The 16,215-nt window shown below is 40.1% G+C and overlaps 1 protein-coding gene across 2 annotated transcripts in view; it reads left to right on the plus strand.

Annotated features, from left to right (window-relative positions):
- Window positions 1-1,257: 1,257 nt before the first annotated feature.
- LOC139647160 (epidermal retinol dehydrogenase 2-like) overlaps window positions 1,258-16,215 on the plus strand; it is a 38,296-nt gene continuing 23,338 nt past the window's right edge. The window contains exons 1-5 of one of the 2 annotated variants that reach the window (XM_071523011.1): window positions 1,258-1,333; window positions 3,894-4,235; window positions 9,753-9,884; window positions 11,786-11,885; window positions 13,426-13,570. In XM_071523011.1, coding sequence (XP_071379112.1) covers window positions 3,915-4,235; window positions 9,753-9,884; window positions 11,786-11,885; window positions 13,426-13,570 — 698 coding nt within the window. In that variant the 5' untranslated portion in view covers window positions 1,258-1,333; window positions 3,894-3,914. The other variant, XM_071523012.1, reaches the window with a different exon arrangement.

The raw sequence follows: 16,215 nt of genomic DNA on the forward strand, positions 1-16,215 counted from the left end.
TGGGTCATGGAATTCTGGACAAAATCATATCTAACAATAAAAATATTTTCAGATTTGGATCAGAGAGACACAATCTCATCAAACGGGGATCCATGGCCCTAATGTGGACTAAATTAGGGGTCCTTGATATGAAAAAGGTTGAGAATCACTGAAGTAGAGGGTTCACATCTGACAGAGAGAAAAAGCAAAGAGCTTTCACTTGAGAGGTAGGAAAGGCAAAGATTTTTTCCACTTGAGAGAAATGAAAAGCAAAGTGTTTTTACTTGAGAGGAAGACGAAGCAAAGCTTTTCCACTGAAGGAGAAGAAGAAGAAGCAGAGACGTTTTCCCTCAAGAGGAAGGAAGAGAGTTTCTGTCTGAGAGGAAGAAAAAACAGAGTAGAAGAAGCAAAGATTTGTCACTTCAGAGAAATAAAAAGCAAAGAAGAAGCAGAGAGTTTCAATCTGGAATAAGAAAATGCAGATTTTCACCTGAGATGCAGAAGAAGAAGCCAGTTGGAAAAAAAAAAGCCGAGCTTCCATATCATAAAATATCTAAGGTTTGGGAAAAAAAACTATACTACTGATGTCATAAAAGCATAATCCAGGACCAGGCACAATAATTTTGAATTTATTGTAGTGTAATGCTCTCTGGTATGCACATACATATGCTTGATATGTATTCAGCTGTATTTCAATTTTTTCAGTTTTGAAAAATACAAGCATTCGCGTCTTTTTGTAATGTAATGACAGATTTAAATTAACGGTTTGTCTTCTAAATCAGTGGTTCTCAACGTGGGGTCCGGGGACCACCAGGGGTCCTTGAGGGGGTTCCAGGGGGTCCCCAGCAAATCGATGAATTGTTAAACTTCAGCATTATTTCATTTACAAAAAGCTAACACAATTAGAGAATGCAGAAAAATTACTATTTCAATCATAGTTTCACTGTTATCTATCTACCTACAGTAAAGATAGACTTGTAATTCTGGACACAATCTTATCTAACAATAAAAATATTCTCATATTTGGGTCCAAGAGACAAAATCTCATCAAATGGGGGGTCTGTGGCCCTAATGTGGACTAAATTAGGGGTCCTTGATGTGGAAAAAGGTTGAGAATCACTCTTCTAATAGTAGACGGACTTTGATCCAACGTACTCCAAGTCCCACAATGCCTAGCGTGGAATTGGAAATGTGCGGGGCGGGGATTGGCTGAGCGCTTATCACGTGCCACCTCCAGGTTCTTTTAATAAGTGACATCCTGCATTCTCATCCAGGCTAGCAGCAACGGGGCAAGTTTGTAGTTGCGACGGTGTAGCCGAAGAGACGCCGTTATCCTCCTCAAACAACCACTACGGTACGTTCAACGTCTACGGTAGCGTTTGTGCTATCTTTTCTCGGCTTCACGGTTTGTTTTAGCACCTCCTGCGTGTCGTAACGTTAGCTTATCTGGAGCGCAAAGGTCTCTGTTTGAAGAGCTGATGCGCTGGCTGAAGTGACAACAGAGAGGGATAACGTTGTTGTTGCAAAACACACTCGGCTAAGTTAGCAAAAAACGGATTTATATCGAGGTAAGTGGATTAATTTGGATTTCAACGGATACCTGACCGAGTTGAACCGGTGAATAACTATTCGGCTGCTTTCTCCTTCACTAATTTTCCCTATCTTGTACTTTTCAGCGTTGTTTGTTTGTCTCCTTTATCGCTCAGTGATAATTGTTTGGCTCATTGGTAGCCTCGGGTGATATTTAATTAAGGGTGTGGACTCCAGGCCTAACTTTAACGCGAGTTGCCAAATAACAACAAGGTTGAGATTTGGAGTAAAGTTAATAACATTGGTGTCTGACAATGTGCGTCCTATAGGGACTTAATAAGAATAAAATGCACCTTTTTTAAAATATAAGGTAAATGTCACTGTCAATCCAGGCAAGACGTTTTTATTCACTGATTTACAATGAAGTTAGTATATTATAAAAAAAAAAACTTGTAAGCCATAACTCTCTGTTTTACTCATTCAGAACTGTTATAAATCATTCCCATGTTTTTAATAATGCAACTCCCATAGATTTCTAATAGAGCCTTTTCCACCAATGATTTCCTGCATTGTTTGACCTGCTGGTTTGTCTGTGTTCAACATAGTCAGGCTATTTGTGCGTTAGTTGGCCTTTGTCAACACAGTTACCCATCCAGCTATGAGGGCGTTCACATGAAAGGGGGCGGGGCTTGTAACAAACAGCCAATCACATGGAGCGTGTGGACAGATCCAGAGCAGGGGATTTAACTGCATAAATAAAAAATTCAGTTTGCAGGGATGCCACTGCCCTCTGACCACTTAGTGTGTTATCCTAGATGCATATAACCGTTTTGTGAAATGGTTAATTGCATAAATAAGATAATCAAACAATAAACTATAAATGTGGGATTATGTAGCCTGCATATGCTGCCAACCATTTCAACATGTCAAGTCGATTGTAAAAGTGGGTGTGGGGAAGAGATGGATAACATTTATGTCCTTCTCTCAATTAATCTCTCAATGCTGCTGCCAAGGCTAGAGAGGATTGCAAATAGTGTAAATGCATAACTTCTTATCACTGACCTATCAGCAAGACACAGTGTTCGTTCTTGATTGATACAATATTGTCACATTGGCTGTGAAAGATTATATATTCACGAGTCGGCATTTTGCAGAGGGCTGTGGTGATGGAGTGAGAGTGCAGTCTATTACGTTATTATTGTCAGTGTCGGGAATCCTGTGAATGAATGTCTGTGCACTTAGCAATAGTAGGCCAATGTTTCATTCATTATTGATAACTATGGTCAACTAATGTAAGCTAATGTAATTTATAGGCCTGTATCTGATGTAGCGTAATAATTGCAGCCCAGTGATTTTTCTATGTCTCTGACAGGGCTGGGCGATATGGTTGAAATCAATATCATGATAATCATAAGGATTTTTCTCGATATCAATATACATCACGATATGGTTCATGTATGCGAAATCACGTTAAATAATCAAACGAATGTTCATCTCATTGAACCGAATGGTAATGTTAGGTGTGGTGTCAAACAAAACAGAAATATTCAAATAATATTCCTACCATACCTCCATTTTATGAGAGTTTTTAAGTAAAATTTGCTTGTCATCATCAGTTTAGACAGCAGAAATGTGAGTCACGATATTAAAATATCTTCATATCATCACGATATGATTCCACTGAAAGACAATAAACGATAATATTGAATTATCGTTATTATTATGGAAAGCAGAGTGGTCCTACCGGTCTGTAAATGCAGTCACCCTGGGAACAACAGTCCTTCTTACTATCTGTCAATTCAATAGTTTTTTCCCCGTACGGTTCTTTCATTTACTTGAATTCAATATTTGTGTTCATATCGGGATCCTGTAGGAATGGTGACTCATGCCAGTGTTTTTGAATCATATGCAAGGTTTTAGAAGGCATTTTAGTTACATTGACAAGGACTGCGTTTACTTCACTTTTTAATGCAATCGATTCATGAACCATTCAACTATTCATTCAACCCTCCTGCCGACTTGAACTTCTTTCTCTAAACTATTAGTGGTGATCCTCCAGTTCCATTTTTTGTCCAGCACTGTGACGTCTTTTTTCCCTTAGATTTTCTGTTGAAGTTTGAGTTTCTTTCTGTAGGTGTGGCTTTTTTTTTTGTCTGCTCAGCTATTATTTGCAAATAAACTAAGAAACATAAGATGCATCACTTCCTCTACGTCAGAGGACACCCTGATTATAACAATGTAATAGCTTTCATTCACGGGGTATAGGTTGAATCACTATTTGTGTCATCAACTGGTGACAAAGTAGCATGTAATCCATCTAATAAACCACACATCACATGGAAAAAGTAAAAAAATAGTTCTCTCTTTTCCTCCTCACACCCTAGATCTCTTGTCCATCCGCCGCCATGAATTTCTTCCTGGAAACCCTCCAAGTCCTCCTCCTCTCCCTCTGGTACAACGTGGAGGCCTTCGTCCGCCTCTTCGTCCCCGCCGCCAGGAAGAACGTGGCCGGCGAGGTGGTCCTGATCACGGGGGCCGGCAGCGGGATCGGCCGCCTCATGGCCCTGGAGTTCGCGGGCCTCGGCACGGCGCTGGTGCTGTGGGACATCAACCAGGAGGGGATGAAGGAGACCGCCAGGCTGGCTAAAGAGAGGGGGGCCATCCGGGTCCACTACTACCTCTGCGACTGCAGCGATAAGACCGAGGTGTACAGAGTGGCTGACCAGGTAAGGATCAGAGTAGAGCTGTGTATCTGTTAGGGCTGAACAATTAATCAAAATTTTTATCGAAATCGCAATATGACCTACTGCAATTTTCAAATCGCATGGAGGCGCAATATTTGTTAGGTGAAATGTGTCAAAATAGCATTTTAAATGAAATATTGTGGTGCTGCAGAGATGTCCCGGCCTACACATCATATTCTACAGACGTAAGAAAACATCTTTGTTTGGTACAGATCCCCGCAAAAATCCCACCATAATCATTTGAATCCGTTTTTCAATGAAAATGAGAATAATGATGCAAAAATGATCATTCCCTCTAATATCGCAAATCATATCGCAATCGCAATATCAGTCAAAATAATCGCAATTGGATATTTTTTCAAAATCGTTCAGCCCTATTTTACGGTGTATCAAAAATGCTATGTTTTCTAAAACTATGCCGTGGAAAACGGTTAAGTAGAATTACCTGACTAATAAGACTAAGCCAACGTTCCATTGAAAAAATAACGCGACTGAAGGCTATGGTCGTCCTGAGAGACTCCCAGGTGTGAATATACTGTACGCAACTCAAAGTAAAGCAGGGTGTTGCTGGGGAAAGGCCGGGCATGCGTGTTTTTGCCTAGAGGAGGCTCTGTTTGGATACATTCACCACTAATCCACCGATGAAAGCTCCATGCCGCAAACATAGAAACTCACTCAAGTGAATGTTGTTCTTGAGTTGAATCCAGCAGCATGCGAGTGTGTGTGTGTGTGTGGCGCCCCGGAGGCAGGGAGGGAGTCGTCAATGTTGTGTAAACTGATGCTCAGGTGGCTCGGGGCGCTAAATTGTCGGCAGTTACAAGATATTGCCAGTGTCACGCGGAAACTTATCTCCCAACTGTTTTTGGTAGTAATTTGGCAGCAGAGGGCGATACTACAAAGTTTGTTTATGGGGGGTTAGCAAGGTAACTTCAGGTTTAATTTGTGTGTGTGATGTCAGGAATGCGGTTCACTTTTAAAGCAACATTCCACTTAATTTTAACATGGGGGGGGGGGTTATTCGGCACTTGAGCACCATGAAAGATGCAGCTGGATGAGTTTGTAGCGTTCAGATTTTTACTTCTCGTTCATTTGAATGAGGCCAGGAAAATAACCTGAAAACTGACATTTAACACGTTGGAGAACAGATTCAACAACAGATCCAGATACTGTGATTTTCACTTGACTGTTGGTCCAACGTTTTAGAACAGAATTTCGCCAAATAGCATTTTTATTGATAGAAGACAACATAGCGGAGGGATACCATTTAGGAGAGATAGTTCCTGTTTGGGAGACCGGAACTACTTTTATTTTTAAATACTAATTTTAGTGTAAACCGAGAATAGAAATGCAAACTTATGACGAAACCAGGACTGCTTTATTGTCTTAAAAGCGGGATCTGTTGTTGAAAATGTTGTGTTAAATGTCAGTTTTCAGTCTATTTTTTTTTTTATTGCACATGCATTCGTTATATTGTTTATCTTGAGAGAACCATAAATGAAGTGAGGCCTGTGAAGCTAGTTCAGGCAGACTGCTCCCTCACATGATACACACACTACTAATACCACTCTCAATAAGGCGGTCTATATATTTGTATTCATTCTCAATAATCTGTTTACATGAGTTGGCAGACTGAAATGTTAGTAATCCATTTCTTTCCCGTATATACTAAATGTGTTGAAATCGTTAGCGGCATACGTACATTAACTCTTTTCTACCTTTGTTCTTTTTTTTTACTGCTTCTTTTTTATATCCCCCATGGTGATTAGGAGCAGGTTGATAACCACCTTCATGAGACCAGTTAGGCGGGATTGCCTTTGTTTGGTTTTGTGCAGCCGGCTATTACAGAGATACTGGGACTGTGCTGAGCTTGCTTTGTGACATAGGGCACGGGACCAGATGATCCCACAATGCACTGCAAAGTCTCAGATATACCTAGGTTTCTGTGGGAAAAACTATCCAGATTGTTCTCATTGCTTGAAAACCTACAAACTATAACCATATGCTTTGTGAGGATTATGCATATCACATTGTACCTCGTCAATTATTTTGTTTGCCAGTGACCAGATTTAATCACTTTTCTGCTTAAAGAGCCCAAAAGTTTGAGTTTTCCTTAAGAGCTACTAGAAAACTAAGTGAGTACAATTTATAATACTTACTGATGCCACCTATTTGTGTACTTTTATTGAAATTGACAATATTAGCTAGCTACTTTAAAGACACTGTGTTAATCTAATTGTAATTCTCCCAATATCTAGTTGTAATTCTCGCAATTAGTTTGTTATGTAAGCAACATAGCAACATCAAACGGCTTAGTTGTTGGTATCTCTGGCCTTCCCCTCCACTCCACTAACAGCCATCTGTGTTATACACCTTTACCACACCCTCAGAGATAACACACACACACACTCCTCCTGCCTCTCCCCTTATCTCATACCAAGAAGTATATAATCTATCAGGACTGGAGTGTGGAACATTGGGTGAAAGGGCACAGTTAGTTCAGCTGCAAGATCAACTCCCTTGTAGTCTATTCGGAACCAAGATTCTGCCCATTTTACCTTTAACTGTGGTATAACCGACTTTAATGTTTGCAGTTGGTGCAGCTGTGTCTAGTCTAATGCAGTATTCTGGTTAGTGTAATCCTATTTACATACTGTTGTAAGATGGTTAAAATTGGACTATAAGGTCTACAAATTGGTTCATGCTGTATTAAGTAAGATTTTTATGTAGAAATCCGTATTGACAGTGCATCACCAAAGATGCTGTATGACTCTCCACAAAAAAGTCTAGATGAGGTTCAGGAGTGGAACAGGGGAATCGGGGAGAGGATGTACAACAGCAGTGTCAGTTCACTAAAATCCTGAGCTATAGTATGACGAAGTCCCCTGCATCTGATATTGATTACCAAAACCTCCAAATATAGGTCTGCCCCACGAGTCCCAGGACAGGTCTGTGATGTCAGAGTAAAGTGTCTGCACCTGTCACTCATCTGCGTTTGTTTAATGTGGCCCGGCTTCCCTGCTACGTGGAGTTCTCCGTTTTTTTTTTTTTTAAAGCACTGTGATTGGCCCCCCCCCGATCGGTGTCCAAACACCACCCAGCTGGCGAACTCGGGTGTATAAAACAAACCGAGCCAGTGGCGGAAAAGTATTGGTGAGGGCCTACATCCTGTGTTAAACTGAACTGCATAGAGCAGCAGGAGCGGTCTTTACCACACAGACCTCTACTTCCTCTCCATTTTTGCAATGAGGAAAAAAAATGCACAATCAAATTTGCACTCACTTAAGCTGAGGGATGGCAGGCGCTTTGCTTGAAGTTGTTTCTGAGGTCACTGTCGGTGGCTTTAAAAAAAAAAAAAAAAAAAAAAATGCTAGGGCAGTTGACTTGTGGGGCTATGACCCAGTTTCATTTCCATGATAGTGTAAAAAGTGTGATTACATGGTGGTTCAATGAAATGTAGGCTGCCATACACTTCATACACATTTTCAACTGAACCTTAAAAACCCTAAACAGTGGAATAGAAAGTCATCTGTGTTCTAAGATAAAAAAGGAAAATGTAGAAAAGTATTTGAGCGAATCACAAGGTTGTCCGATAGTTGTATGTAAGGACTGTTTGGCTGATGACCTTTTGAAACCATTTGTCTTGTCTTGAGGTCATGTCAAGATGACTAACCTTTCATGTTAAAGGGGAAATGCCATTGACTATGACTAAGTATTAAACAGAGTCGTATGGCCCTGATCACTTAAAGGAATAGTTCACCCAAAAATGAAAATTCTGTCATCATCTCCTCCCCCTCATGCCAGTTGAAACACAGGTGAAGTTTGTCCATATAACACACAGGGAGGTTGCCAGCACAACTCCATAGCAGCCTTCTCCAAAACAACTGAAGTCAGTGGGGACCAGTTCTTCAGAGTTCCAAAAAGACCTACAGTATATTTACACCATCATTTAGTGCAAATCTTAACTACAGCTGATTGATTTGCAACAAATAATGGTGTATAGGTCTTTCTATTCACAGTGTGATTGTTTGGCTGTTTTTGTTTTGGAGCTCTAAAGAACAGGTCCCCATTGACTTCAGTTGTTTTGGAGAAGGCTGCTACCAAGTTGTGCTGCAGCCTCCCTGTGTGTTATATGGACTGACAAATTTCACCTGTGTTTCATTTGGCATGAGGGTGAGTAGATGATGACAGAATTTTCATTTTCGGGTGAACTATTCCTTTAAAGTCTTGGCCAAGCTTTTCTCTAAACTGGATCACAGCATTAAACTACATCAATGACTGTTATGTTAAATGTAGTATGCTGACCAAGCCCTACACCTTTTTTACATATCACTGTCTCTCTGGTGGAATATTTGTTTGCTTTACATCGGAGGTGTGATTTCTCAGATTTTCAGTTACTGAGGTAAATGACAAAAAAACCGAAGGAAAAACAAGGCAGACGGTGGAAGGAGTGGGGACTCTGTAATTTCACAGCATTTCGTAAAAATGTCTCAATTATTGTGGCAGTGAAACACTCTTTCCCTGTCACACAGGTAGGCTCCCCGATACACTCAGTTTTCTCTCATATGGATAGACACACTAAACTTTGTTCAAAAATCTGGCACTGGCCGGCTTGCTTATCGACAAAGGTCCATACCCCATTAAAAAAATGATTCAGTGCCTCATCTGAATCTTTAGAAGCCATTCTGAGTCATGCAGTCTCTCAGCATGCATCTAATCCACCAAGCAGCACAATAACATTTGAGAATTGGGTTCACCTGTTATTCCCGCAATCTTCTTCCAGCCAAAATGCACCATGGAGGGCGGCTGGTGAGCGTGAAAATTGGGACTCCTCTTTGCAACAGCAAGCAATGAGGTTTACGGGAAATGTGCTCTTAATTTTAAGAAGAGTGTGGTAGAGGCTCCCCAATCGTTTCCACCATTGTGTTATTTGTTTATGGTAATTTTACCAAGGTCTTACAATTCATCTGACAATATCTTGATGTTTAAAAATGATACAAGTAGGACCTTTTTAGCTGTAAGATTAAATCAGTGCAGATAGTGGCTGCTTTTAGAGTCCAAGAAAACCTCTTTGGCATGAGAGGGTTGTCACTTCCAACTTATCATTGGCAAACAAATTGGGCTTTCTGTTTACCATTGGAATTGACTGAACCAAAATGATTTTTTAGGGTATGATGTCCTGGTCATGTCATATTACCTTTCACCTTTTAAAAAATGGTAGGGGAGCACTAGAATCCATGTTATTCCTATGATGGGCAGATCGATTGTAGTCTTTTTTGTGTAGAAGATAATGCATGATCCTTGACCCCAAACCCGAGCCATTCATTGTATAAGGTGTAAACATACATGGGAGTCAATGAGAAGAATCAATTGGTTTTCCTCAATTCCTGGAAAGGTGACTTCCTCATAGTGTCCATGGGGTCCTGGAGAAAGTCTTAAATTATCTCTATATGTATTTGACAAACCCTTTTTTTTTGACATTTGCCCTTTGCCCCCATGCAGGTGAAGCGGGAGGTCGGAGATGTCAGCATCCTGGTGAACAACGCCGGCATCGTGACAGGGAAGAAGTTCATGGATGCTCCCGATTCTCTGATTGAGAAGACCATGGAGGTCAACACCATGGCTCACTTCTGGGTCAGTCAGACAGAGTATCAGATTTGCTATGCTATAATTGAATGTCATTTTTTGTTTTAGTTCCACACTTGGTCCCCGTTTCAGCCCTCATTTATGGTTCTAATCCAGTAAACACATTAGTTTTAAATATTAAGACTACACTTGTGTGTTATAGATGCATATTGGGGGAAATTTTCACATTTTCTGCAGCAGTAGATGCAATTTTCTTGTCACGGAGGCAGAAATGAATACAGAGGAAACACTGCATTCATAGCACATACAACACTGCCTCAGTGTCTCTGTGGAAGCTTTACATGTATTCCTTCTGGTTTGTGCCCACAGAGATAAAAGGCCTCCGCAACGTGGCATTGAAACCCAATACTAAGCTTGATGTGAATGGGTTCCGAAAAAAAAAACCCAAAGCCCAGATTCACTACAGGTTTGCACTATATCACCAAAATGACCAAATCAGAATGCCATGCTATTCACTCACCATGCACAATGAGTGGAAAGCTGCCTAATAGTACAGTATCTTTTTCCACTCATAACTATTTGTTGGCAAGGCCATACGAATCAACACTCCGCCCAATTCACTCCCACTTCCCAATACCCACTTCCCCCAAACGACTGTAGCACGTGTAAGATCCCTTTTGTGCAAACTCTTTACACCACCTTTTTCCAAAGAGTTTGTCCGTTCAGACTGGCTGATCAATACCGCAAGACGCAGGCATTGTTGCCAGCAAGTCGGGGAAGCAAGAGAGAGGGTTTTTCCATCCTCAGGTCCTCAGATCAGATCGATGAACGCTCCAATTAGAAAGGAGTTGCTGATCGAGGGGGCTTGTTTGTGTCATGACTTGATTTGCACGAATTTCAAGACAAATACTGTTCTTGGCTGAAGCAACTGAGGCGGGAAGTTGCTTGCGATGGAATCTTAGTGAATCTGCACTAAGGGAGGAAAACATCTAGAACCACTTTCACACAGCAATATGTAATATTGATTAACTTGAATGAATGAATGAATGAATGAATGAACTTTATTTTGGTTGTTCACATTCAAAAAACTTCACAGGCAACGGCAACAGACCTGGTTCCTGTTTTGTTTCTTTTTTTTTTATTATCCGGATATTGTGTTTAGGTAGGCACCTGATAGATAGATAGATAGATAGATAGATAGATAGATAGACTATGTCACTTGTTGTTGTTATTGTCCTTGAAAGATTATCAGGTGAAGAAGTTTGATCTATTGCTGAATATGAACTTGTAGCACTTCATGAGCTCTTTGAACTCATGTTTTGGGCCTTACACAAACGGATGTAAAACATAAAGGATTCCCGTAGGGCTGAGCAATTAATCAAAATTTTATCGAAATCACAATATGGCCTACTACAATTTTCAAATCGCAGGAGGCGCAATATTTGTTAAAGGTGAAATGTGTCAAAATAGCATTTTAAGTGAAATATTGTGGTGCTGCAGAGATGTCCTGGCCTACACATCATATTCTACAGACTTAAGAAAACATCTTTGTTTGGTACAGATCCCCACAAAAATCACACCATAATAATTTTAATACGTTTTTCAATGAAAATGAGAATAATGATATCGCAAATCATATCGCAATTGCAATATCAGTCAAAATAATCGCAATTAGATATTTTTTCAGAATTGTTCAGCCCTATTTTCCTGTAGCAGTTGGTTCACTCCAAAAAGTGTTTTTCATCTGAGCATTGAAATGCCGTGCCTGCTTGTTCTGAAATGTCAGCTGACAAAAGCCTTGAGCTGAATTTTTTTTTTTTTTTTTTTTTCATAAAGTTGTGTAGATTTATGGAAAAGAATGCATGTGAAAAGGGTTTTTGAATTTTCTATTTTATGCTTTTCTGTTCTTCTTCTCAGTTTCACGTTTTTTTTTTTTTTTCTCTTCTCAGACCTACAAGGCGTTCCTGCCAGCCATGATGGCCAACAACCACGGCCACCTGGTCAGCATCGCCAGCTCTGCCGGACTCATAGGAGTCAATGGGTTGGCAGGTGTGTGCCTGTGCGAATGATGTCAAATATTTTTCCACAGGTCCCAATCATATCAAATGCAAAATTTCTGTGGGGAAAAAAAAGTATTCAACTCCTATTTTGATCTTTAAGTTTTGCATGTTTGATCTTTTTTAGACTCTTTATAAACTACTGCACCTCCTATCTGATCACAGTCTTAGCCTCTTAAGCTCTATACCAACATAATAGCCATTACCAAACAGCCTGTGCTATTGTGAACTCTGCTCTGCTCTAACTGTAGAGCAACTGATGTACAGTATTTCCTAACTGTGCATCAGGTAGAGAAAGGTCTATTTCGCAACCCTGGGTTTGTCTTATGAAGCCAGTTTGCGCTCTTTGATCAATGGACAAAGTCAAGCTGCAGTCACCAGTGATGCTATTGTAATACAGACTGCAACTGGACTATTCACCTACTGGAAAGTAGTCCAGCTGTTTCAGCGGGTTAACTGTAAGTGCCAGAAAACCACAATGATTTTTAAGTCTCCAGTACTACAATGTCCCTGTTTTTCCACTTTTCTATCAAATTTGAAGTTGAAAAGGAGAGCTGAAGCTGCTAAATTTTGTATTGTTTGCTCGATTGTTTTAAATCCTCCATGACATTTGCTTCATTAGGTTGTTTCTTTTTGTAATGCAAATTGGAAAATAGTTTCAAAATAATCAAGACATTTTACTGTCTGGAATTTTGGGAGGGGGCTTCTGTCTAGATGTTTTGCACATTTTTAAATGGGCCTTTTTTTTTTTTTTTTGTTAAAGGGTTTTTTTTCTGACCAAGCTGCAAAGCTGGAAGCTTGCCATTGTTTTCACCTAAAAGTTGATCGTAAACCTAACCCTAGTCTGAAATCAAGCTTTATCTTCCTTATGCTAAAACCTAATGGTAAATAGAGATGGGGGAAACTTGGACTTGTTTTTGTCTAGAAAGTGAAAAGCCCCTTTTGCTTATAGTGATCTAGTCCTTGCTTCCTAACTGGAATTCATTGTGTTTTCTGGCAGCAGTAGCTAATAGAACTGGGAACTTATGGGCCTCCAGTTCACTGGCAGAACTATTAGATGGCCTTGACTAGAGAAGATTAATATTTAATGGGTCTTGACTGCAGGACTCAGCTGCCCTTTCACCCATATTTGGCAGATGAATTTAGTGCCCTGGCTACGCCTTTTAACCTAGTCTGGGTCGGCTTATGTAAAGAGGTTTGTCCTGGGCACAAAATCAAACTCATAGTCTAACAGCCCTATGAGGAAATTATATGGCATGACATGAAATGAATTTGCATGCTCTTTGGCAATCAGGAAGTAGCTCGACTGGTATCCTAACTAGTCGAGCGAACCTAAATGAGATGAGGAAATTGCATAGCATGATGTGAAATGAATTTGCATGCTCTTTGGCAATCGGGAAGTAGCTAAAAAGGTGAAAAAGTCATTTTGATTTCAGTGCGACTTAACAGATAAAGAAAGGCATGATCTGCCATCCATTACACCTTGTAACTTAATTTATTTTTCATATGCCTTTAACCCCCTCCCCTTGCAGACTACTGTGCCAGTAAGTTTGCAGCAGTAGGTTTTGCTGAGTCAGTGGGTCTGGAGCTGTTGGCGAGCGGGAAAGATGGAGTCAAGACCACCATTGTCTGCCCATACTTCATCAACACCGGCATGTTCGATGGATGCCAAACCAAGTAGGTTCCTGATGAGTCCATGATTTTCAGATTTGACTTTTACTATATATATATATATATATATATATAGTAACGTCTGACAGATGAAGTAGTTGCTGATTGTGACTGACTGGCATGGGTGCCTAAACATTAAAGAACCTAATTCATTTTAAGAGATGTTATAAACACATGAGAGGTGTCTGCAAAGGCTTCATTTCTTCTTTTGTAAACAGACAGACAAACAGAATTCATAGGCTATATTGAGGCTATATTAGTTTTGGAATATGATAGTGCCCCCCTTTTTTTTTTTTTTTTTTTTGCTTTGGCATCATTGCTGTTGCTCTGCTGTGCTGACACTGCTAACAGTATCATCTTCAATAATCTGTTAAACATCTCACTTTTTAGCTTTGCTAGATAGCTTGCCTAATGTTAAACACAGATTCCAAGAGAAAGAGAAAGACCTTCACCATACAGAACACAAAATGGAAAGTTAGCCAGCCTAAGCCTATTCTTTCAAAAAAAAAAACAGGTTACATAACTTTTATTGACTTGTGGTGTTTTTTTTTTACTATTTTTATTATTATTAAACCTTTACTTAACCAGGTGAGTCCCATTGAGATTACAAGATCTCTTTTTCGAGGTAGCCCTGGCCAAGATAGCAGCAATACAGAGTTTCAAACAACATACAAGCAAACATTAAAAGCACATAAAAAAAAAAAACATACAGTAGCAACTCACAGAATCATTATGCCTAAAAGACAGACAGGAGGAAACGGGTCTAGCTAAGGAAGCAATTACAAATTCCAATCGAATTCGCCTCCAGACCCTTCACTACATTTTTGAAAGCCCTAATCGGGATCAGCTCATCTAGCTGCAGATCTGTCTGCGAGTGGATCCAGGCTAAAGGCCCGTTTGCCAAATTGAGTGCGAACCTTGGGGACGGACAGTAAGAGGGTGTCATTTGAGCGCAAACAATAATTACTAGTTTTGAGTGCGATATAACCAGTATAACCAAAGTATTAGGTTTAAATATTAGATTTTTATTACATTTTGACTTTTTTTAAAAGGGAAAAGTAGAGGGGCAAAAAGACAATTCTCCCTCCTAATTTACAAGCTGGACCCATCTGCCTAACTTGCCTAATGGTGTAGGTGCCACTGCTGACTGGTGGTATAAAGGCTTTTTTTAATCTAATACCATTAATGTGACACTGACTATGGATGAAACGCATCAATTGAACCAGTGTAAGGGAGGTATAGCTCACTAGGCTAGTGGGTTGAAGATTTAAAACTGTAACTTTGGGATGGCACATCCTGTGTTACTTTTCAATGCAACATGTTACATCTTGTGTATGACCCAACTAATGGGTGTTTTGCCTTTTTGACAGCTGCTGCAAAACATCTGCTTTGACATCATTTATTGGCTTGAACGTTTCAACCCATAGAGAGCAGGGCAACAGCTATTTTCTGCCTTATGTGACTCTTTGAACACTTGATGTAAACCAAACCCACTATTTTCTGAAGAGTTCTAGCCATTCGGTCATCGGCCTTTCAGCCAGCACTAATCACATCTCAGAAGACTCCACAGACTATGATGATGTTGCCTCCTTTGATCATAAAGTGAATAAATCTGTTTTTGGGATCGCTATGACGTCTCCTAACGATCGGCTATTATCACCTCGGCTTCACTTCAAATGAACCAATCGCATGAGCCGCTCTGATGGAGACGTATTGCCTCCATCTCTTTTCACATTATTTTCCCCATTGCCATCTCTCTCTCTCTCTTCCATCTGTTTTGTTTGTTTCTCTTTCTCACCCTCTCTCCTCTCTCTCTTTGTACAGCTCTCTCCCATCGGCCACGTTTACATGCACGTAAAAATTGCAGTTGTAATGGGGGGAAAAAAGTCCATCCTCAGATTACTGGATATCATCAAATGTGGTGGTGATGGTACATTTTACATTTCAATGTGAGTGGAAAACACCAGTAACACTACTGCAAGGCTCGTTCACAGTCCTGTTGGTATGTCGGACCATGCCGCAATACCTCTTCGGATTGGCTTCTGTAGTGAACTGAGATCTGTGAGGTGCAGGAGAGTTGTGTAACATTAGAGCATCACAAAATTGGCAAAGGCAGACCTTGCATTTTTTGAAAGGTTTCATACATGCTGTGTTGGATGGAATGAGAATGGAGCATATCTGAGGCCTTTTTTTCTATTTTAATTTTTTTATATATATATGTATTTCCGCCAAACTGGTGCGCATTGGCATATGTGCCTCTTTACTTTTGGTAGGCAGATAACACGTTACTGTGTTGATAGCCTGTGTATTCACCATAGATGTAGTTTGGCCAAGAAATTGATGCCTGATTGATTTTGTATTTTAGTCCAGTAGTGGATATACTAGCCTACACAGCTCATGTCCATCCATGTGTAAAAAAAGATGCGAACTCACAAAGCATGCTGGCCTTTCAAATGCTTTAACTGTGATTAAAAAGAATGTACTGTGAGGCCAGTAACCTGTTAATAAGGCAGTACTACACCAGATACTTTCTGGTCGATTTCCTAATCTGATTAAATTCATCAAAAGACCCCAAGGGGCAGAACTGTAGTGCTGGAATGTCATCGGAGAGCCTCGAGCTACTGTGATTAGTGATTTCCACCCACATTAAA

The sequence above is a fragment of the Centroberyx affinis genome, unplaced genomic scaffold (assembly GCF_046629955.1).
Source record: "Centroberyx affinis isolate AG114_WGS23_722 - 3 ecotype Tasmania unplaced genomic scaffold, CSIRO-AGI_Caff_v1 ptg001055l_1, whole genome shotgun sequence".
Lineage (NCBI taxonomy): Eukaryota > Metazoa > Chordata > Actinopteri > Beryciformes > Berycidae > Centroberyx > Centroberyx affinis.